Here is a 25,187-nt window from a genome sequence, read left to right on the forward strand (position 1 = left end):
ACTATATTTACACTACCCTTATAACTGGTTGGTTGGTTGGTTTAAGGAGGGGGGGGGGACCTAAGTCCTTGGTCATCAGCCCCCTGTAGCTGGAGTGGGTGGACCTTGCACAAGATGTGTGACAGTTGGGTATAACATGGGCAAACAATGTGAAATCAACGCATTTGGTTCACAGTCGTTTCCAGGGTGGCTCAAGGCGATGCACACTTTAACTTTGTCATTCAAGCATTGGGATTACGTCATGCCGCCTTGTCTGGTGTATGCTGTGAGGACCTAGGTATGATGGAAAATGGCTCCATCAGGATCATCAATTGCAATTACGACTGTGCTTGGCATCAACCATTGCAGACTGTAACAGCTGCGACACAGTACAGCAAGCCACTCGTGAAAACAGAGCTATACAGCTCCAGGTAGTGAACAACTTTGCAATTCATATCACCTCCTTGTTGTTGTAGAGAAGGTATCATTCGCATATTCGAATTTACGTTCAGTTTATAAGTAGAGATGATGTGGGGGGAGGGGCAAAAGAACACCATCAGTGGATTTCAAAGGCATAGTATTAGGCCACTTGGACTTGCGTGACACAGCATCCGGTGGTGCAGTCCAGTGGCAGCATTATCATGGAAACCATATTAGATGCTTCCTTCTGTTTATGAACTGGGCACTATGAAGGACTGGAAGGGGACATATTATCGTGTGGTAGCTCTTTCCTTGGAGGAAGTAGAGATCTTTCCTTGGTTTCACACTGTCACTCTTCAGAGAAATATTAAAAAACTTATTGTATTCTCATGACAGTTCACTGCTTGTGGAATGGTCTCAGTTGTATGATGACATACACCCAATCTAAAGCGCTTAGGTTTAAATGACACTTGCAGTGTATTATTACAGGAACTTCCTTTACACACTGGATGATTTCAGGAGAGCCAGCATTCAGGAGTGGGACAGGTTTCAACAGCAACTCCTCGACAACACTGTGGACATGTCCCAACGCACAACGTGCGGCAACACTTTGTTGGAGGTAACCGAGCAGTGAACATGATTTCACAGATACACAAAAATGTGTGTATCTGTAGATTCGTCCAAGATTTACAGTGTTCAGATATGCAACCATGTCAGGTGCTACATTTATTCTAATGTCATCTGGTATTTAATCATTGTGGAACAATAAGATAATTTCTATGAAAGATCATAAAAATAACCTGAATAAACAAAGAACTGAAAGAAAAGCAACTATGTATTATATTACACCGTGCCGTTTCATTAATGTGATCACTTGTCAAAATACTTACTAACCACCTTTTGCAGTGTGGACGACTGTGAGGCATGCAGGAAGACAGTGAATGAAGTTCTGCGCAGCACTGACAGCGATGTGGCGCTATGCCAACTCTAGTGCTGTGGCCAGTTGCGTGATGTTTCTCAGTTGAGGATCCATTGTGCCAACAGTCCAATGTGTTAGTTACCACAGTTCCTCTTTGAGTTTCATATACAAGGAGCCTGTCTGCCAAGGGATACAGTAAACGCACTCTGCTGCTCTTTGAACCACGCACATACACTGTGAGCTGTGTGACATGTTGCATTGCCCTACTGGTAGATGCAATCGTGTTGAGGAAAAAGGAACTGCATCGAGGGGTGGACATGGCTCCCAAGGATGGAAGCATACTTGTGTTGATCTAGTGTGACTTCCAGAATGGCGAGATCACCCATTTAATGCCACAAAAAACGCTCGTGAGACCATTACGCTCTATTCTCTGGCCCAGACCTTTCTGCTGATTGTTGCAGGGTATTTACTTTCAGACGTTTCACGCTGTACAGCCAATCAGCCATTTGCCTGATCGAATATAGAACGACTTTCATCTGGAAAGGGAACCTGTCGCCACTCGGACGTCCAGTTGCAGTATTGGCGTGCGAATTCCAGCCTTTGTCGCCAATGGACAGCAGTCTTCATGGGTGCATGAACCAGCTGTCTGCTGCAGAGGCCCATATGCAGCCCTGTTGGTAGCTCTTTGCGTAATCTGGGTGGCCAGTTGCTCAACACATGCACATCTATTTGCCCAGACACATCTCCGCAGTCGTCGTTCATATATGGTCCATGGTTCACGGCAAACGCCTTATCATCAGTTTTGGATAGCACCTTTATGCCATGCATGTTGTACCTTAACAATGGCTGCAAGTGAACGTTTAACAAACTTAGACATTCCTGGAATGCTTCCACCCTTGTCCCAAAAAGCAGGCAAATCGCTCCATTTCCACATTATGACATCGGCACTGGTTGTCAGGCAAATCGCTTCACTTCCGCATTATAACATTTGCACTGTTTCCACATCCCCCTGCCCCCCCCCCCCTCCCTCCCCCCAATACCCTTTATGTGCCCTGCACTGCTAATGCTGCGACCTGCCATCTGTGTTTCGTTATTGTACTGACGCTGAACATAGGTGGTGATCACATTAATGTCACTTGACTGTGTAAAAACAAACTATAAGTTTTTAGAATGCACATATTGATTTGCAAGACTGCCATACATGACATTCACTCAGTCACTACACTCTCTCTCTCTCTTCCTCTGTCTATCAATTTATCTATGTATACAGGGTGTTACAAAAAGGTACAGCCAAACTTTCAGGAAACATTCGTCACGCACAAATAAAGAAAAGGGGCATTTGAAAGCTCTTGTCTACACAACCCCGGTACCAAATGTAGAGACTCTTCGTGCTCGTATTGTGGACGGCTGTGATACAATACGCCATTCTCCAGGGCTGCATCTGCACGTCGGGGATTCCATCCGCCGGAGGGTGGATGCATGTATCCTCGCTAACGGAGGACATTTTGAACATTTCCTGTAACAAAGTGTTTGAAGTCACGCTGGTTCGTTCTGTTGCTGTGTGTTTCAAAAAAAAGGGTTCTGAGCACTATGGGACTTAACATCTATGGTAATCAGTCCCCTAGAACTTAGAACTACTTCAAACCTAACTAACTTAAGGACATCACACAACACCCAGTCATCACGAGGCAGAGAAAATCGTTGACCCCGCCGGGAATCGAACCCGGGAACCCGGGCGCGGGAAGCGAGAACGCTACCGCACGACCACGAGCTGCGGACACTGTGTGTTTCCATTCCATGATTAATGTGATTTGAAGAGAAGTAATAAAATGAGCTCTAACATGGAAAGTAACCGTTTCCGGACACATGTCCACATAACATATTTTCTTTCTTTGTGTGTGAGGAACGTTTCCTGAAAGTTTGGCCATACCTTTTTGTAACACCCTGTACATGTGTATGTCTGTCGCTCTCACTATGAAGCAAGAGCGCTACTGTGCTTTCTCGCTACTCACTGCTGAGGGGGGCGCTCTGGGGCAGGAATATGACAGCCACGTTGTGGCCGTAGTAGCCCTCCGTGTCGTAGTCCGGGTGGGCCACGACCCAGCTCGCGACCACGATCCAGGATGTGCTCTCGTTCCTATCCCGACGAACGCTTCCCAGTCGAATGGTAAACTCCTTCCAACTGCAAGAATAAATCTATTTTCAATTGTAAAGCAAACAAGCGATGCAAATAATTTTTATGTATAGCTGATGGTAACCAAAGCCACGGACATAACAGAGCAGGAGAAAACACAGCTACTCTCTATAAAGCTGTACTAGATGTCTCTTCTTATATCTAAAAACATTCACAAACAAAATACAATATCAACAAAGTTAATTTAACAATGTTATTCTGAGTTTAGTAACACAATAAGTTACTTGTGTAATCAGTTATTTATCTGTGGAAAATTTCCGAAAACTGGAAAAGAAGTTACTCCAGTGTTGACAGTCACAGGCAGATTTGGCACTGCAGATGGTTTGTATGACGGCACGACATCCACACTCTCATTTGACAAAACCATGATGTGAGTGGACAGTACGGCTATCGAGAAGAGAATCCGTGCACTTTCAGTGAAACTGTCTTATGTGAACAGCACCAATTACTGTGCTACATTGAGAGGGTATGACTGACTGAAAGATCAGAGGAGGCGTCAAATGTCTTTCAATGGTTTGAAGAAGACGACAGCGAAATTCGAAAACACGGGTGCACTTGCAATGGCTCCTGAAAGATGAAGGTGTCATATCCCGCTGAGGTTACCGGTGAGATTGCGGTTGCTGTAACTGAACGTACAGGATGTACTCTGGCTAGTGTTAGTGCCTGTGCTATGTCACGAGAATTGTCCACCCCACAGTCAACAGTATGGAAAGTTTTACAGTCTGCTTTATATTGGTACTCCTACAAGATACATACTGTGTAGCAACTGGAACCTCACGATCTGTAGCAACGTTCTGAATTGATTTATGGCATGGAACGAAGTTAATGACATGTGGTCAGGAAATATTTTAAGGAATGGCACAGCAGATTTTACGCTGCAGGATACAGTGAATACACAGGACTGCCGTATTTTGGGTACCGTTAAGCTGGGTGTTGTGCACGAGTAGCCATTGCACTTGCCGTATGTGACTGTATGGCATGGATTCACAAGCGGCTTTATCCTTGGTCCATTCTTCTTTGGAGAGAATACACCAAGGGGGCCTGTCTGGTGAACAACGATGTCTCAATGTTCTGGAAACCTACTTGTGCAGCATCGCACTCAGGCTTTGAAAGAGCACAACTGTGTGGATATCCTGTTTTCACGCAAAAACACTGAGCGAGGTCGTACAGTAAGCTAGCACACCTTAGTCGCATTTGCGAGGACGACGGTTCTAACTCGCGTCCAGTCATCCTGACTTAGGTTTTCCACGATTTCCCTAAATCGTTTCAGGCAAATGTTGGGATGGTTCCTGTGAAATGGCATGACCGACTTCCTTCCCCTTCCTTCCTTAATTCGATGTGACCGATGACCTCGCTGTTTGACCCCCCCTCCCCCCCCCAAAATCAACCAACCAACCATGCAAGATGGGGCAACACCTCATTTCGGTCACCAGTGAAATATCTGCTTAATGTAACCTTCAAAAAAACGTGTTACCTCCAGAAGTTTTCCAAATGCATGGTCTGCAAGATCACCTGATCTGAATCCGTGAGACTTTTGACTCTGAGGATATCTAAAAGATAGTGTTTGCCTGGGACACGTTCAGTGTCTGTCTGATCTGAAGGCCGTTACACAGACACACGTTGCTCAGCATCCACCAGAACTGCTGCGAGCAACTGTCGACCATGTTGTTTTACGGATGCAGCATCTCGTTGTCGTTTCTGGTACTTGGACAAATTTTGTTAGTGTTGGTTAAAAATAATATCAGCATTAGGCCTTCCTCGCTTTTTTGACGTTTTCTGTCCACGTCCCATTCCTAATACAGGGTGAGTCACTAATAACTGCAAAGTATGATAGGAGTTGAGACCTATGAGGGGCAAAAGCTGCATGGGACAATGGGGGCCGTAATATGACGCTGGTTTTTCGCTGCAAGATGGGGTCGCGTCCGAGATATGAAGGCACACTTTGTTTTCTTTTAAATGGGATGCTATAGTTTGGTACTTATTTTCTGATAGCGGCTATCGAGACGAATACAATGATGTCCAACAGTAAAGTCTTCGAAGGTCAACGAAGGTAAAAAATGTGGCATAAACGTCCATTCAACAGAAGGAGTTCGAAGTTATGACCATTGGTATCAATGCAGTGCTGCAACCTTCTTATCATGGATTGAGTGGTATTCCTTATCACTTAGTGAAGCACATGCTCTGACAATTCTGTCTCGTATATCGTGCAAATAGTAAATATTCGACGAATATGGCTTATCCATCTCGTGCCATTGACATGTAAACAGCATTCCACAGTTTTGGAATACAACACTAATAGGAACGGTAAGACTGCTATCGTCGAATCAAGCGAATGTAAATGATGGATTCCTTCGAAGAAAAAGTCGATATGTTTCTCATTTATGGAGAATACCAACGAAATTCAGTGCGAGCTGGAGACTTAAACGCTGAAAGATGCCCTCACCGTACTCACTCTACACGTCGTACATTTAAATATGTGTGTGGTAAATTGAGAACAACTGGATCTTTAACCCATCCGGCAAAGGAAAGTTACTAACGAGGAAACGGAAATTGGTACTCTTGCCACTGTGATTCCAGATCCTTATATTAGTTTGCGTCAAATTGAAAGGGAATCTGGAATGAGCGAAAGTGTGTTGTTCGTTCTCTGTATCGCCATAAATATCATCCTTACCATATCAGTCTCCACCAAGAATTAACTGGTACGGACTGTATGTGTCGCACTGAATTCTGTCAATGTGCTCAACTTCAGCTTCAGAGGGATGACACATTTATTAATTTGATTTTATTTCAGTATTTTAAACATAGCTGCACAACAGCAACGGTTCCACGTAATAAAATTATAAACAGCCGACCAGTTGCAATGGATAAAGAAATCTTTACCTAGGTTTCAACAAATTTAAATTGCCACCTTCTGAAGAAGACAAATTTAAATTTGTTGAAACCTAGGTAAAGATTTATTTATCCATTGCAACTGGTCGGCTGTTTATAATTTTATTATTGATTTTATTTACTAACGAGGCTACATTCACGAACCATGGAAATGTTAATTTGTATAACATGCGTTACTGGGCAACTGAAAATCCATGAAGGATGCGGAAGATTGCAGACCAGAAACCGTGGTCGGTGAATGTACGGTGTGGGATTCTGGCGGACAGAATTATATGCCCCTATTTCATCGAAGGAAATCTTAATTGTAGGAAGTATACCACATTCCTGGAAGAAACATTAGGTCTATTATTGAAAGAAGTACCTTTAGCAACAATGAAGAGAATGTGGTATCAACATGATGGGTGTCCGGCACATTTTTCGCTGATGACTAGAAATGAGTTCCAGAGACAATTCCCAAATCGTTGGATTGAAAGCGGAGGAGATGTTTCGTGGTCGGCTCATTCACCAGATTTTTTTTGTAGGGATTCGTAAAAGACATTGTTTATAAAGACATTCCAACTACACCTGAAGATATGAGAGACTGAATTGTCAGAGCTTGTGCTTTCATAAGTGCTGATGTGTTAAGGAATATCGCTCAATCCATGATAAGAAGATTGCAGCACCGCTTTGATACCTTCTGTAAATGGACGTTCATGCCACCTTTGTGACCTTCGTTGACCTTCAAAGACCTTACTGTTGCACATCATTGGATTCGTCTCGATAGCCACTATCAGAAAATAAGTACCAAACTGTAGCAGCCCATTAAAAAAAAAAAGTTGTCCTGCATATCTCTGACGCGACGCTACCTAGCAACAAAAACCAACGTTATATTATGGCCCTCGTTGTCCCATGCAACTTTTGTCCCACAAACTTTGTAGCTCCTAGCATACTTTCGGAGCTATTCTTGGTGGCAATAGTTAGTGAGTCTGCCAGTATACTACACATGAAAACATTTCTATAAGTTTTCCATGAATTCACAGGGCCTGATTATAAATGGTAGCCGAAACTGGAACTAATTGGTATCCAGCATACGTCGGTTCTCCATTACCGCATTATAGTATCTACCAAGTTTCATTGCTGTATGATAATTATATCCGCCGCCGGACACCTGAGAGTAGTGGGGTTTAATTATAACCACTTAGTATGTACACATATAGCGAGTCCTTACTTAATTCAGTAGTCAACAAAGTACTGATTACTAGTATACTTTATGGTCTTTCAAAGCATTTGACAAAGGGAATTACAATAAGCTTATAAGCAAATTAAGATACTTTGGTGCAACAGGAACTGGTGGAGAATGGTTGTATCATATCTCTCTGACACGGAACACAGTGTGTCATTAGGAATGAGTCTTGGATTAAGCTATCCGGCGTGATACAACTGAGAATTTATTACATGGCACCATTACTTTTCTCATATGTACTCGTATATATAAACTCTCATCACTGACATTCCCATATGTGAAATTCGTTTTGTTTCCAGTTGATACAAATATTTCAGTAAATTACCACTGGAGTATAGTTTAAGGGCAATCTGTTAATGAAATGTTCACATTAATTAATAAATAGCCCCTAACCAATTCTTTGTTATTAAACTGCTCAGATATTGTGCTCTATACCTGTAAACTCCTAAATTATGAGGACATGCAGATATAAGAGATCTACACTGTTAAATTATTAGGACTGAAGTTTAATAATATATTTAACTGTTAGGAATCTAACATGAAACACCTGAAGCACCTCTACAAATTTTTATTTTCAATGCAGATGTTGCCACACATGGATGATATAAAAATAGGTTCCACGATTTGCTTAATTTCATTTCATAATGTAATCCAGGATCTTCTTTGGGTAACTCACCACACCAGGCTAAGTTTTCCATGTTCTAAAACATATGACACGAATTATTTATTGTGTCAACTAAGAATTTCCTACATGGGTCTGTCCAGACAAGTGCAGATACTAACTACTGCTTCCGAATATGTGTTTTCGTTAATGAAATTAGTCATAAATAAAATACACTCTTTCTTTCCGAGTGATCAGCTTATGCAATTGGTAAGAGAAAAGAGAATACTCTTCTAAATATTTAATGTCACTAGTTTGGTACAGAAAAATTAACATTATTCAGAGCACACATTTTAATAGCTTGCCAGCAGCCACACACACTTTAAATACTAATAATGTTTGGTTTCTGACGCATTATCAGGGAATCAGTCATTCTACAACGTTGCAGAATATCTTAGAGGAAGTGACTGATGTGTTTATATTATAAATAGACTAAAGGTCTCGTAACATCTAGCCACTGTTGGTTTTCAGTGCAGTAATATAGTCAATGTAAATAGACCTCGCACACAATTTTTTTCACTTTAGTGATGTGTGGCTACAATAGCCCAAAATTATCGTATGTATCGCATAATGTTGTAAATTTGTGTGTCTGACAAGTTCCTTATTACTATTTAAGTGAAAATATGTTTAAGAATTTCTGATTTATTCCACACTCATGAGGATAGTTTCGCTTTGGACATGTGGCACAGTCATTACAATATCTTATTTTCTTTGTAAACATGTATTATTGTTTCCTGATTTTTGTAACTTCTTGAGGATCTCCTGGCTGTGAATCTATGGAATGAAAAGTATGACGAATCTAGTCAGTTCAGCATACAACAGACAGAAGAGCAAAAATGCTGCCCCTAAGTTCATAATATCATACTTTTTTAGAAGAACTGACAAATGGAAGTTTGACTCTTATGCTTCAAAGAAGTGTGATAGCAGTCAACATGTGGTAAGTTAGTGCAAACATTCAAAAGCAAGAACCAAGAGAGGAATACAAAATCAGTAACAACGTCGATGAACCGTATAATAAACTCAGCGAAACGAAGAGTGCAATAGATTTGCAGTGAAGTGTCGAGGTATTGACAAGTACCATCCCTAAATACCCGATCCCACACTGTGTGGCTTCAGCATGCAGTGATATCAGTGGGCATAGCTCAGACTGCTGCACGCACGAGTCGACATCAGTGCAGTTAGTCTGGTGATCCATGTGTTCGTTTCCCCATTGCTGGTCGCTATAGATATGGAAGTGTTCAAGCAACTTAACTCCATTGTTGTTGTTCATGCGCCACAATAACGAAGAAAAATTCGAAAGGTAGCCCTCATGGTTCCATATGGGGACTTGACCATGGGACCCCTGTTACAGTAGGTTTAAGTAGTGCTAAGTTCTAGGGGACTGATGACCTCAGATGTTAAGTCCCATAATGCTCAGAGCCATTTGAACATTTTTTTCGACATTCTGTTTCCTCTATAAAACTCAAACTTAGTCTATTCATTTATGTTGAGCACTGCAAGTAAATTATTTTCCTTTATATGCACAAATTAAACTAATCATACATGTAAATACCATAGTACACACTGTTTACACATAGTTTTGTGATAAGAACAAGCACACTACTCTACAGTGCCTTGGTGGTCGCCTGAAATCGTTGAGACCATTAAAGGGCGTACGCAAGCTCTACGGTTACATGAGTGGCACCCGGCCCTGAAACACCTAATAACCTTTAAATTGCTCCATGCCCGTGTTCGCCTGCTCATAAAAAGATGTAAACAGGAGCGTTGGGAGAGGTACGTCTCAACCATTGGATCCCCAACGAGTGTCCCTGGCATTAACATCAATGGTGTGTTATCTTCCGACGCAAACACAGTCGCCGAGCACTTTGCTGAGCACTGTGCTCGAGCTTCTGCTTTGGAGAATTACCCCCCCCCCCCCCCTCCACCAAGCTTTCGAGAATTACCCCCAAGCCTTTCGCACCCTCAAACGGCGGATGGAAGTGAAACTCTTCTCATTCACTGCACACCACAGCGACCCATATAAAGCTCCATTTACTGAGTGGGAGCTCCTCGGTGCCCTTGCACCTTGCCAACATAGCTCCGGGGCTACGGATCTACACTCAGATGCTTAAACGCCTCTCGTCATACTACCAGCGACATATCCTCGTCATCTTCAACCGCATCTGGAGTGATGGCATACTCCCATCGCAATGGCGGGAGAGCACCATCGTTCCAGTGCTTAAACCTGGTAAAAACCAGCCAGATGAGTAAAGTTATTGGCCCATCAGCCTCACCAACGCTCTTTGTAAGCTGCTAGAACGTATGGTGAGCCAACGGTTGTGTTGGCTCCTGGAGTCACGGGGCCGACTGGCACCATGCCAGGGTGGTTTCCGCCAGGGCCGCTCTACCACTGATAATCTCGTGTCCGTCGAGTCTGCCATCTGGACAGCTTTTTCCAGATACCAATACCTGCTTGTCGTCTTTTTTGATTTAAGGAACGCTTATGAAAAGACCTGGTGACATCATATCCTTGTTACATTATATGAGTGACTGTTCCCGACTTCTGTTAAAACTTCCAGTCGTCCCGTACTTTACATGTCCAAGTTGGTGCCTCGCATAGTTCCCCCCATGCGCAGGAGGGGAGTATTTTTAGTGGCCATTAGCTGCCTAAATGCAGCTGCAGGGCCGTCTGTCTCACCTTCTCTGTGTGCAGACGACTTCAGCATTTCCTATTGCTACTCCAGTACTGGTGTTGCTGAGTGGCGCCTACTGGGAGCCATCCACAAGGCACAGTCATGGGCTCTAGCCCACGGTTTGCAGTTTTTAGCCGTGGAGTCGTGTGACATGCACTTTAGTCTGCGTTGTACCATTCATCCGAAACCAGAACTGTACCTTAATGACGATCCACTCATTGAAGTGGAGACATATCGATTCTTACGACTGGTTTTCGGGGCCCACTTAACTTGGCTTCCTCATCTTCGTCAGATTAAGCAGAAATGCTGGCAGTATGTCAATCTCCTCCGCTGCCTGACCAACACCAGCTAGGGTGCTGATCGCTCTACGCTGCTGTAGCGCTACAGAGCCCTTGTTCAATCCCGCCTTGACTATGGGAGTGTGGTTTATGGTTCGGCGCTGCTCTCAGCGTTGCATTTACTGGACCCAGTGCAGGACTGCGGAGTTCGACTAGTGACTGGAACTTCTAGGACGAGTCCAGTGACCAGTGTTATGGTGGAGGCTGGAGTCCCTCCATTGCAATGAGGCGTGCACAATTGCTGGCTAGTTACGCTGCACACATTCGTAGCTCTCCTGGGCATCCCAATTCCCGTCTCCTTATCCCAACCATTGCAGTTCATATCTCACATTGGTGGTCCAGGTCAGGGATTGTGATTGCGGTTCATTTCCGATCCCTTCTGTCTGAGTTGGAGTCCTCCCCTTTACCATCTCTACTCCAAGTTCGTTCACATACACTTCTGTGGTGTAAACCTAGGCTGCAGCTTCGTCTAGCACCTTCGCATGGCCCTAAGGACTTAGTTAATCCTGCGGCTCTCTGCTGTCGCTTCCTCTCGATTCTTGATGTATCTTGGGGCTCTGAAGTGGTTTACACCGATGGCTAGATGGCTTACGGTTATATTAGCTTCGCTACGTTCACAGAGGACATATTGAACAGCACTCCTCGCCAGATGGTTGCAGTGTTTTCACTGCAGAGCTGGCGACCATATCTCGTGCTCTTGAGCACATCCATTCATGCCCTGGTGAGTCGTTTCTTCTCAGTAGTGATTCCTTGAGTAGCGTAGAAGCTATCAACCAGTGCTACCCTCGCCATCCTTTTGTAGCGACTGTCCAGGAGCCCATCTATGCCCTGAAACGGTCCAGTCGTTCAGTGGTGTTTGTCTGGACCCCAGGACACATCGGAATCCCCGGCAATGAACTTGCTGACAGGCTGGCCTAAGAGGCTACATGGAAACCACTTATGGAGATCGGCATCCCTGTAACTGACCTGCATTCCAAATTACCCCGCAAGATGGAATGGCGTACCCTCAGTATGTATAACAAACTAAATGCCACTACGAATCTGTAGAACTCCTCTATGCAGGCCTCTCGCAGGGGCTCTGTGGTTCCCTGTTGGCTCTGCATTGATCACAGTTGGGTGACCAAAGGCTGTGCCATGAAGACCCACCTCGGTGTTGGTGTGGTGCCTGGTTAACAGTGGCCCTTATTCTGTTGTGCTGTATTACTTTGGCTGCCATGCGCCACAATCTCCGCTTACCGGACTCGTTACCGTTAATTTTATCTGACAACGCCTCATCGGCTGATTTATTTTTGCGTTTTATACGTGAGGGTGGGTTTTATCATCCGCCGGCCGTTGTGGCCGAGGGGTTCTAGGCGCTTCAGTCCGGAACCGCGCTGCTGCTACAGTCGCAGGTTCGAATCCTGCCTTGGGCATGGTTGTGTGTGATGTCCTTAGGTTAGATAGGTTTAAGTAGTTCCACGTCTAGGTGACTGATGACCTCAGATGATAAGTCTCATAATGCTTAGAGCCATTTGAACCATTTTTATCATTCTATATAAGTTTTAGCGCATGTCATTTGTCCCTGTGTGTCCTCCTCCCTAGTGCTTTTAGGCAGTAGGTTTTAATGTGTTCAAAGTGGCTGGCTTATCTTTTTTATTGTCTTGATCAGGAACCCATGGTCATCTGCTCTCTTGTTTTAATCCCTGCTACCTGTGTGTTGCGCCTCTGTTGTTTTGTTTTCCTGTTTTGTCGATTGTAGTGTTTGTTGCCCTACTGTCGTTTTTGGGGTCTTTCATTCTCCCAGTACTGTGTTGTAAGATTCTTTTCTTTTACTCTTAGCATTGTGGAATTGTTTTAATAGGATCAAAGGACCGATGACCTAGCAGATTGGTCCCTTCGCCCCCTCTTTAAATCCGCCAGCCAACCACATCCCACACATTTTCGATTGGTGACAATTGTGGTGATTTGATGGGCCAGGGCATAAACCTGACATCCTGTGGCACCAAGAAGGCACGTTTTCGTGCAGCAACACATAATTGTGCATTGTCCTGTTGAAAAATTGCATCTGGCGTGTTGTGCTGAAAGGGTGTGGCTACAGGATGCAGGATGTCGTTCACATACGTCACACTGGTCACACTGCCCTGGACACGCACCAACTGTGATTTGTGGTTGTACCCAACAGCACACCACGCCACAAGGCCTTCAGCTGACGCTGTATGTCTCATGTTAATGTAGTAACTGTGATGCCGCTCCCCCTGTCTATGGCGAACCGAAATGCGGCCATCATTTTCAAACAAACGCACTAGATTCGTCCGAAAATGCTATCTGATGTTATTCCTGCCCCCAGTGACGTCGTTCCATACACCAATGCCATTTAGCATGTCTCTGTACATTCGTCAAAGGTAGGAGGAGAAGTGGACGATGCGCACGTAACCCATGCTGTAATAAACGGCCGCTGACTGTCAATCCCTAATAGTTTACTGTTCCACTGTTGCGCCACAGTCGAGGAAGACGCATATCTGTCCCGCAATGCCGTTCCGACGAGATGAACGTCTTCTCGGGGTGTGGCCTGGCTGCTGCGGCCTGACCCATCTCGTCGTATTCCACGGTCTTCCGTGAACCATTCTGCACACACCCGTTGCACTGCCGAAACACTTCGTTCCACATTATAAGCAGGTTCCTGGCTGCATCCATCACATTCTCTCATTCCAATAATTCGCCCTCTTCCAAACTCACTGATTTGACGGTACAGTTCGCACAGACTTCTGCGAGGCATCCTGCACGTCTTTGGTTTATAGCGACAACGAGAGCCGCAGGCAAATTTTACCGGTAGGTTGTGTTGCGACGCGAAATCGATGTTGACACTGAACCCGCGAGCTGACATGGTTCAAATGCTGATCATTTCTGCAGAACATACTTATGTACATTTCCTGTGAATGTGAACGTCCTATCACCAGTCGTTCAAGGTGTTCTGTTTTTTCTGAACATGAATGTCTTTTCCACAGATAACTCCCACCGCACCAAACCAAAAGCCAGGACCTTCCAAAGCCATAACTTCCTCTACGCCGAACCAGGAGCGAGGACCCTCCCACCTATCCACAAATGGACATTCATCGCCGTGTGAAGCAGACTGGAGAGAAGATGGAACGCAAAGGAAACCAGTCTAGTATGTTAACAAGTTCGCCTTCTAACAGATATCTAGCAGAGAAACAGTCATTCAAAAAGAAGGAGTGAAAAGGGAGGCGCCAAAGAAGAAGTTGCTAAGAGCAACAGCTGTGAAGACTGTAATCACCTGCCCACTTCGTGGAGAGTAACACACGGCCTCTCCAGAAGCAGAGTGGATAATGTGTGATCAGTGGAATTCCCATTGTAAAATGAAGCGAAGTTATATTTCATGATATTGTTTATATTTTATCCTTGAATGGACAGCGATATTTATTCAGAAAATAATCTAAATTTGTTTGGGGAGTTGGCATTATTAATCATGACATGTTACTCATACTGGAGAACTTAAAGTATATTTTTTTTCCTCCAGTATTTAAACCATTATTGGCATTACTCTTTTTGGTGGTGCTATAACCCTATCACCTATACCACCTAAAACGGATTTATTTAACTTCTTTGTCTGTTGTACTCAATGTGACTTCTGTATAAACAAGCTCTATCGTGTAATAGCTATGTAAGTGTTTTATTCATTATTTATGATCTTTTACATAATTGTAATGAATGTATGGATGTAATTTCAAAACTAATATACTGTGAAAGAATGGATATGTTGAAACATTATTTGTAGGGCATTCAGATATGTAATGATGTAAAACATGCAGAGGCTCCCTCTGAAAGGAAAGCGGCTTGGATCTGTGGATCAAACTGCAAAGCTACTTTGTGACATGAGTCATACGGCGGCTATCAGACAAATGTGGCCATCTTATGAAGTGGATGAGGCGAAAAAAACGGCAAGATTATAGGATATATAGCCTTCGATGTGGACGTAATTTGGCTTATTACTGATGAAATATTTTAGCTGGCTCTGTGGTTTGAAAATCCGACGCTAAGAACAAAATATTGGGAGCGAGTTACACAGCAAGAGCCATGGACACCTTTTCCACCTTTTTTGAACAGCACAGGACACCGACATTTCCACCGCCTTCATCTCAAATTACCAGTTGAATAACGTATAACTGAGTTGACCAGTTATGCGGTTTCTTTTTCGGTAATAAGCTTGTGTTCTGCAAACGTTGTGTTGACCACACGTTATTAATCCTTAGTCGTTTACCTAGACATAGTGTGTGCAAAGCGCCATGATATTTCTGAGTATCCTATTTTACTGAACTGTAAAGCAATTATCTTCCTCAAAAAAGTTAATAAAATTTGTGGAGTTGTAAAGTGCACAATTATGAAGTGAGAATAAGTTTTGAAATGCTCTACGTAATTTTCATAAAAGGACAGTTAAACTTTCATCAAAGTACTGTTACTGAAAGAAGATTTAAGGTACTCAGTTTAAAGATTCTTCTTACTGAAATAACAGTGTTTATAATTTCATGTGTTATGTAGTTACCAGTGTTTGTAATATTGTGTTGTGACTAAAATAATTACCCTCGATCCGGTTCTGCTGACAGACTACTTTCTGGATCTTCATGATAACTGATGAGCCAGATTTAAATTTCATGTAACAATAACAGTACTCAAGACATACAACTTATCATTCTTACAACTTGTGTCTACCACAGTAAGCAAATAGCTATAACTATTCAAACTATGCAAGATTCAGGTATCATATAACCCATCTAAGCCAAACAGCATAAGGAAGTGGATACTCCTTGAGAATGCAAATGATAATCAGTACAACTGATACAATTACTTGAAAACTATTTCAATGGTTGAAAATTAAACCGACAAAGGAATCCTTTGTCCAAGTTAGTAGTGTTCCAGCATTATTAATCATTTACCTATAACGATCATTAGGTTCCTACGGTAATGTACAGATAGTAATTGTTGTTGAGAGACATTTGTTGCCTAAACGTGTTAATACTCCACTTATTGATTTCATGTCAGACCACTGGTGCATTAGTTACTAAATTGCACAACTTCCTTGTAGCTCATCATTAAAGCAGAATTTCAGTAATAAGTAAAGTTAATCCAAATTGTTAACTTTCTTTAACGAACCATGCTCTTACTTGGTACAACTTCCCGTAGCTAGGATGACCGTTTGCTTTTACGTAATTATGGTTTACATGATTACTAACAGAACGTTGGTTCGATTCTCATTTGTGTGTTACTGCTTTCTTTTAACAAAAATCTTTAGAGGAACGGAAATAGTCCGATATCTTACTTAACCAGTCTACACATGATCGCGGTGAGATTAAAATCCTTCCACAAGAGTAACATTATTGGTGAGTTGGTAATTTAGTAATAGCTGGTACAGTTACAGTGTCTCTCTACTGAGGAAATTCCAACCAGAAAAGGTAGTTCCCTGTAGCAAGGAAAATATATTGTATTCCTTCATAGCATCCAAAGGCCACAAACATCCCGGTAATTACCATTAAACAGGAGGCTAGCCGTAGCAAGGAAAGAAAGGGTTCCTCCTTACATAGATGGCAAAGTGTATAAAGACCAAGGTAAATATTGGTAGACTCTGGTTGAGTCCCCATTCGTTCGCACTACGTTAATACACACCACGTATATGCTGACCCCTTAAAAGGTAAAGGAAAATAGTTTGCTAGACCAACACACAAGGTATTACTACGATTCCTGATGAACCTCCATATTATTTAATTTATCACAATACATCCTAACAGGTGCCGCCTCCTATGAAAGGTACAAGGGACCCTCAGACCAGTACACTGTAACATTCATGACTATTTGATTCCATTTATATATGGGTTGCGCCAAAATATGGAAATACTGCAAGAAATCATGCTTGAAAGTGAATAACGATACTAGTAGAGCCTGCAAATTTTGCTGTTGTGTTTGAGCATTAACGGCACCTAAGCAATGTCCTCTATACGTTGCAATTGTCACTCATTGTCAGAACAGTGTTCTTGTGGTTCTGAGTGCATTATGTCGGAGATCTGTGAATTCGAATGTGAGAACATCTCTGGTGCTCGAATCGTGAGAGTAGTAGAACAAAGTATGTCACTCCGCTCTCCATTGTTGCCAAATGTATTGAAGGTGGCAGATCCAAGATGGCAGCAGTAGATATGGCAATGTCGCGATGACATCATAGTGAGAATTTCAAATTTTGGGGGGGGGGGGGAAATAGGTTAATTGGGCTACCTCCACTAACCTAAACCCCTCCCCTCCCCTCTCCCCTCCCTCCCCCAGAAAATGGTGGGAAGTTCAAGTTCTAGCAGGGCAATGCAACACACCATATCTAACTCCACTAACATAAGAAAATGGCGGGAAAATAGCTCACTTGGGCTACCTCCACTAACCTAAATCATCCAACTGCCACCTCTTCCTAGGAATTGGCGGGGAAAGGACTCAGCCCGTGCTGGGTTGCTAAAGAGAGAATGGAGTGTACTTTATTTATTTTGGAAGAATTTATTTAGGGGTGAATTTCACGTAGTTCATGTATTACACTGATACAAAACACCCGCCCTGACACGCTTTGGGTCACGCTACATAGGCTACAGACCCGCAAACTACTCGTAAATTATCGAAATAATGCAGTACACTGATGTACAGAGATGCAAATAACTGCCGGCCAGAGTGGCCGAGCGGTTCTAGGCGCGTCAGTTTGGAACCGCGCGACCGCTACTGTCGCAGGTTCGAATCCTGCCTCGGGCATGGATGTGTGTGGTGTCCTTAGGTTAGTTAGGTTTAAGTAGTTCCAAGTTCTAGGGGACTGATGACCTCAGATGTTAAGTCCCATAGTGCTCAGAGACATTTGAACCATTTTTTTTTTTTTGCAAATAACTCGTAAATAACCAAAATAATAGAGTACACAGCACGCAGACCTGCAAACTACTCGTAAACCGCCAAAGTAAAGCATTGCACAGCCTACGGATACGCAAACAACTAGTAAATTGCCAAATAATGCATGTAAAACGCTCTGCAGACACGCCCGCTAACTATAAACGTCGAAATAATGCATTGCACAGCATGCAGACATGAAAACAGCTCGTAAATTTTCGAAATAAAGCATGTAAAACGTTCTTGCAACACACTCACAGTGCTTAAACAGCCGAAAATAATGCACAAACACTCAGTGCACGTAAAAACGCTTTCGAACTATCGTCTACCGCGACGTATCAGAGACCAATGTGCACACACGCTTTGCAAGGCCAGCGGGATGCAAGCCATCGCTGGAGCGCAAGCAATCATTATCACTCCGCTGCCACCCACAGCAAGTAGTTGGAAGTCATGTCTATTTTCAGGAATACAGTTAGAATTCGTCGAGTGTTATACTGACGTCACACGACTATGTCTCTGAGCCGCGCACATGTGTTCACCGTTGCTGGTGCAATACCTCTCCAGCTGTGGATACTGATGTCACAGGTCGCGCTATAGAAATCTGTTTCAATGCTTCCCAGAATTGCACAGGGTGCACTTTTCCTAGCGATCCTAACGAGACATTCGAGCTGCGTCTTGCCCTGCACGTGTGTTTACTCGCCCAGCATGGCTGATGCATCGCCGCAAAATGTTAGCATAGTGACTAAAAATATGGTCCGATTGTAGAATTAAACTGTACACTAGCAACTCTTTTAAACTGTAAAGATAAATTAAATGATGCATTGGGTTCTCCATTCATTATCAGTGCAACAATACACACACAATTATTTGAACAGGATGGATTGGGTAGTGGTTCTGCTAGCCAGGAACTGTAGTATAATAATGGTTTTGAATAGAGATGTGAGATAAAGGTTAGGGAGACAGAATGAAGATTTTAACAAGATGTTGACAAAATTAACAAAAAACATGAAAGTTGTGCAACAAAGTCTGGTAAAATTTGTTACTGCTCTTGACCAGGAGTGAGAAAGTACAAAATGATTTAGATAGGAAACTTTGAACAGTTGTTGTAAGAGCTAAGGAATGAATGTGAAGCACAGAATACGAGACTTGAAGATCATAAGGATTAAGGGCAACAGATTAAGCTGGATTACAGTGAAGAAAAGATAAGGTGGAGTCTGCAAAATTTGAGAGCACAACAGAGAAAATATAAGGAAGTGACTGAAACTAAAGTCGGTAGTGAAAATTTAGGAGATTTTGGGAGCCACAGGGGGCAAGTTTCTAAACAGGCCATTGCAACTGAAGCATTTGAAAGTAAAATTCACGTCTCTAAGATGCACCATAATATACAAAAATTTAAATTTAACAGATGAATTAGGTAAGCTGGCAAAGAAAGTATTGCTAAAGCAGGGAGAAGTGGTAAAGGCACATTGTCCATTCTGATTTCAGACGTAGACGAGGTTACACAATTGTTAAAGTTTAAGTGAGGGCATTATGAAACTATTAGCTCACACTGAAAATTGCCCAGTGAGTTGTATGAATGTCTTGTACAGACAAAACGGAAACTAAGATATCTGAATGGTGATGAAGTCTTGTACAGACAAAACGGAAACTAAGAAATCTGAATGGTGATGAGGTTAACATTCATAGTCCAGGAGAAAATTAAGTAGATTTTGAGTATTTGGGACGCGAAAGAAATTGACACAAAACTGGATTCTGTTGTTACTGCTTGAGTTTGTTGTAAAATGTCACTAACCCGTGATGTCTCAGTTCCCACAGATTCTTTCTCTAAACCTAAACTTTGCCTAGTAATTTCCTGTCCATTACTTTGATTCGACAGTGAATTAGTGTGAGCTAGCATGTCTCTGATATTTTTGTAATTTTCAATTTGTGATAAATGTTTGACAAAAGTAATTGCACCCAGTGATGAATTCTCATTTTGAGATCCTTTCATTTGTCTCACATAATGACTGCATCTAATTTTGCTAGCCACAGTGGTGATCTGTTGCAAAAATAAAATGCAACAAAAAGTTACTATTACCCACGAAAATATGAAACTTTCACTCACTAGCTGTCCATGAAAAGATAAATTGTCCCTCTTAATGCATAACTAATGAAATTCTTGAATATATAAAGTATATTAACACGTAATAGCTGCACTACAATGACCTCAGACTGCACAATTCTTTTCTTCTAACGTCATGTAACAATCCCAAAAGAGTTGTCTAAAATAGTACTCATCACGAAAATAGAAACGAGAGTACATAAAGAAACATGTACAAAATTCTTACACTGATATTAGCCAGAAAAGCAGTGCGAGTGCAAGTTATGGTCAATGGTGGTTGTTGTTATTCCATTATTGAGACAGAACATCTGAATACGAAAATCGCAGAAAGTTCCAAAAACCTCACGTCCTAGGTAGATGGTTCCCCAAGAGTAAATTGCGTTTCTTGTTGTGAACTGTAAACTAAACAGGTTTCCTACTTTTTTACTTTCATGTGTGACTGTATTGAATGTGAATCTGAACAACGCAAGTGATTTTATCACATAAATGTTAACTGGTAAAAGAGTAGCCAAATGCCTGAAATTATATAACTGTGTTACAGTTAAATTTGACTAAAAATAATTGGAAAATCTAACATTTTATATTAAAGGAACTTTCCTGTGAAATTTTGTATTGGGCAGTCAAGCAAACAGTGCTACATTACGTGACTTCACAGTACCGGTACATAACTTGTAGTTCTAACACACAAAGCTCACAGAATAAAAGTTCTACGTAAAATTACAAATAAAATTATGGAAGAATAATTGCTCAAAATTCTACTGCTGATAATAAACTTTGCTGTAAATGATCTTATTGTGTCCTAACTGCAATGTTTAACTGGCCCTAACAAATGTTCTTGGCTTACCTGTGGCACCAGAAACTCGGTATGTGGCCCACTTCTGGTCACCAATGTTAATGTGTATGATGAGGGAAGGGGGGAGACGGTTGTTACATATGCCTCGTGAGGACAGTGTGCAGGAGGTCGAGCGGTCAGGATTTGAGAGCGCACATCCAGGGCTGCCATTAAATGACAAAACAGGTTATTAGGTACAATAAAGAGGATATATTTCAATGTATGGTGTACAAGGGGCGCTCCTAAGGTCGGAAGTTACCAGCTTTAGGCCAGTCTAGCTGGTTGAATAATTAATTGAAATAGGTTCTGCCTTCCAAAAAGACACCTGCTGTGTTCGAGGTCTGGATTACAAGAGAGAAAGGCAACTGTGTTCCGCACCGCAGAACACTCCAGCGTCCACACAAGTGGCCTGTATCGCACGCGTGCTATTGGCTGAAAATAACGGCGTGAATTCGCTAACAGTTTCAGCAGAGGTCTCTGGGCAGCTCTTGTCAGCAGCTTTAACTGGACAGAACTGCCTAGGTTTTGAAAGACAGGCAACTTGTGTGACGTAGGCACAGCGTAAGTTACTCTGGGAGTAGACTTGTGAAGATTTGACTGGTCCTCTGAAAGAATTTTTTTAAACCAATTTCTTGAAATATTTCTTGACTGGGTGCCACCATGTACATTCCTTCCCCCTTCCAGAGAAGTGGTGACAAACATTGCTTACAAAAAGGCGTCAATCAGTCCCCAGAAAGACGGTTAGCCCTAGTAGAGACATTATGGAGGGATCTGTTACCATATTTCATTTAGTGTAAGGGCAGGTACTAACATACAGTCAAGTTTATCAAACTTCATGAGTCAAGAAAATAACAAAATATTAACTATTCAAATTACAATACAATATCTACTGTAATGGTTAAAATCACCACTGTCCATATGATCAGATAAGGCATGCGATGTTAAAGTTTCTCAAAAGAGGGATGAACTAGTTTGGTTTCGGTTAGGTTTGGGGAAAAAATCGGTTATTAATCTGCTGTTGCAGTACAAATTCGTTGTCATAGGGAGTAGATGGTGGCCAAACTGAATCAGTACCGATCTTTTAATGATTTACAGGCGTTGTTTGTATTGTTTGGCAAATATTAATCTCATTGCCAGATAGTGGAACTAATACCAAAAATAGAAAGCATCAACAACATGACAGAATACTCAGTTCTATGACAATCAAAGTATTTGGGTAGAAAACATAATAAATCAGTTTAATGCAATCGTTAACATCTGACTTGGGTAAAAACTGGGTGAAGTACATCTAAAAGAAGTGATAACAAACGTAAAATTGTGCTATATCCTCCACATATTAGTTACGGGTAACAGTTGCACAAAGTTTCACAGGCTACAAAATATTAACACATTTCAGTAGAATGGTGGATGCAGTTAGCAAGCTGAAGAGATAGTGTTCCATAAATCAGATGAAAATCTTTAACTATATTAACTGATGTTAAAATACAAGGTACAAAAGTTTTCTTGTGGAATACTGGAATTATGGATGAATTCAGGGGACAACAAAGGCTACACATCAAGACCCATGAATATCTAATACCAAAATGCTATCTTCTCACTTTAAAGTACCTTAAATCACTTCATTAATCAATCGTCCTCCAAAACATGAATGGAATACGTACAGACACACAGTAAGAGAAGAAGATAGTGACATATTACACCTAGGTCAAAATTACTCAGTAGTTTCAACTGTAAAAATTGTAACATAGCCAGACTACATGATGTGCTGTCACTACCTCAACTTGGATTCATCATTCGAAATGGACAGTACAGCCAAATAGTAGTGAAAATCTCGAAAAAGCAAAAGATAAGACACACCTATTCATTTAAAAACTACTTTACATTACCTCACGGAATAATACTGCTCACGTACATCACTTAGTTTTACGTGTAAATTAATTAGTTAAAAGTAAGGCAAATAAAAATTAACAAGGTTGAAATGTGACCACATTGTGGTCTAAATGGTTTCTGGTTTGCACAACAAATACAATAGGTCTCTCTTAATGGGGATCTATAATCAATATTTCTCATAAGTTAGTGCTCAGCATGGAACCCACGGATTTAATGTTTTTTCCCAATAGTGCCACTCAACCATAATGTTTTGCAAACCTTTTACAATAATTATTAACAAACTGTTCTCTATAACTAAAATCACAACAAGAAATTCTGGAGGACAGGGCCGAAAAAAACACTTTTTGGACTCTCAATTAACAGTGAAGATCGGTTACAGCCTTATGTTTCGCTCTAAAATGACAAAGTTCAAGAAAAACATATTTCCCGTCAACGATTCGTATAGTTTACCGTTTTGAGATTATCAAGGTAAAATAAGCTTGTAAAACGACGTTGTAGTCATGGAGAAACACACAGGCAAAACTCTACAAAAGATAAATAAAATGCGTGTCCACAGTGACAAAACAGCTAACAATATCCTCGTCCTATTCATAATACATCACATAAAAAGGGAAAGAATGCAGTGAGTGTATAATTAGATCATAAAATACGAAAAGATTCACAGCTAGAACATGGTTCTGCGCGACAAAGGAGCGACTGACTGATGGGAGATGGGGACATGGCTTGTCCAGCAGGGAAGGAGAGAGAAGCATGTCACGTCGACAAACTTAAATGGTGCTTCTCTCTAGTTGGGTGATGGGGGGTGGGGTATCATCTGCAGCGTAATGCACATCTTGCGGGAGGGAAAAGAGCGAGAGGTATGTGCAAGGGATGAGGAATGGCGTGAGGAGGGGGGGGGGGAGGGGAAGGTGGAGGTGACTCATTAATCATTCAGCACAGCACACGTGCGCTTGCTAAGGCGATCTTGAAACAAACGTTTTTTGAAGCACAGCTGAACCCAAGTTGGTAGAAATTACTACCTGGTGCATGGTATACAGCGGGTTATTCAACCTTTTGAACGTAACTCCTGAGTTGGATGGGTGATTCTGAAATGTTGGAAGGCCTACAACAATAGCAACAAGGGCGAGCACCAAATAATAAGCCATTGTGTTAACACACAGAAGAAGACGTTAAAACACTAATAGTGCGCGTTGTGGCGACAGGTGGTAGTACAGAGTGCACGTGCTTAGCTTGAGTACCTACCTGTAAGCACTAATTAATCTTGTTAGCTCCAGCTTTTAGTTATGTTATGAAAGGAAAGGGTTACAGTGGATGAAAAAGTAGTAAGTAATTACCTGAGGTTGTAGTGGCGGGTGGAAAGACGGTGGTTAAGCGACTCATGTGCACTATGTCACTGGGCAATTTAAAATGGGGCATAAGTTGGTAACAAGATTCACAGCAAGGAGGGGGGCTACAGTCGTGCCGCAAAGAAGCTTACTCGTCATCCAGATTAGCATGAGTGCAAAAATGTTGGGTTGCATTAATCAATGCCTGCAATCAATGCATAGGCGGCGTTTGCATTATTTAGTGGTTTCGTAAGTGATTAGCTGAATCGGAAGCTTAAGTAATGGATGTTGTGGCTTAGGAGGGAAAGGTATTTGACCAATGAGAAAATTATGTTGCAGTTAATGCAGAGGTTTTTCTGGGTATATTCGTGGACAGCTTTCCACGATCGCAGGGTTTTTTCTTCTCCCTCCCTCTGGAGGGAGACAATATGTCTGAGTAGTATTGGCTACCAAACAGGGTGTAAACGAAGACAAGCCTCGTGAAGTGTCAATGAAGTATAGATGAAAGAGATAGGTAGGCGACAAGTTTATGAAAGCGAAAACTGAAAGAATAAACCAATCAGCTGCGCACTCTGCAGGCACTAACCACACCGTGTAAGGCACACAGCCGTCGAGGAGGAAGGTACAAAGTAAGGGTTGATGTTGAAAAGAGTAGATGAGCAACTCAGAGTAATGTTAGTAACCCAGTGCAATGCATGGGCGAGGGAAGAACTGTGCTGTGTCTCCATAGGGACGATTTCCTCTCATGGTGGTTAACTAATACAAAATTCCCAAAATCCATGAAGTAACAGGGTGAGCTACGAGAAAAGGAGGGCACAAACTACTGGAGCATTGCACAATAAAACTTTTAT

General features: G+C 42.1%; 1 protein-coding gene across 1 annotated transcript in view; it reads right to left on the minus strand.

The window, feature by feature from the left end:
* Window positions 1–25,187, minus strand: part of LOC124717365 (serine protease 1-like) — a 219,399-nt gene that overhangs the window by 117,576 nt on the left and 76,636 nt on the right. The window contains exon 3 of the mRNA XM_047244202.1: window positions 3,331–3,500. Within this exon, the coding sequence (XP_047100158.1) occupies window positions 3,331–3,500 (170 nt within the window). The remainder of the gene's footprint in view (window positions 1–3,330; window positions 3,501–25,187) is intronic.

The sequence above is a fragment of the Schistocerca piceifrons genome, chromosome 9 (genome assembly GCF_021461385.2).
Source record: "Schistocerca piceifrons isolate TAMUIC-IGC-003096 chromosome 9, iqSchPice1.1, whole genome shotgun sequence".
NCBI classification, from domain to species: domain Eukaryota; kingdom Metazoa; phylum Arthropoda; class Insecta; order Orthoptera; family Acrididae; genus Schistocerca; species Schistocerca piceifrons.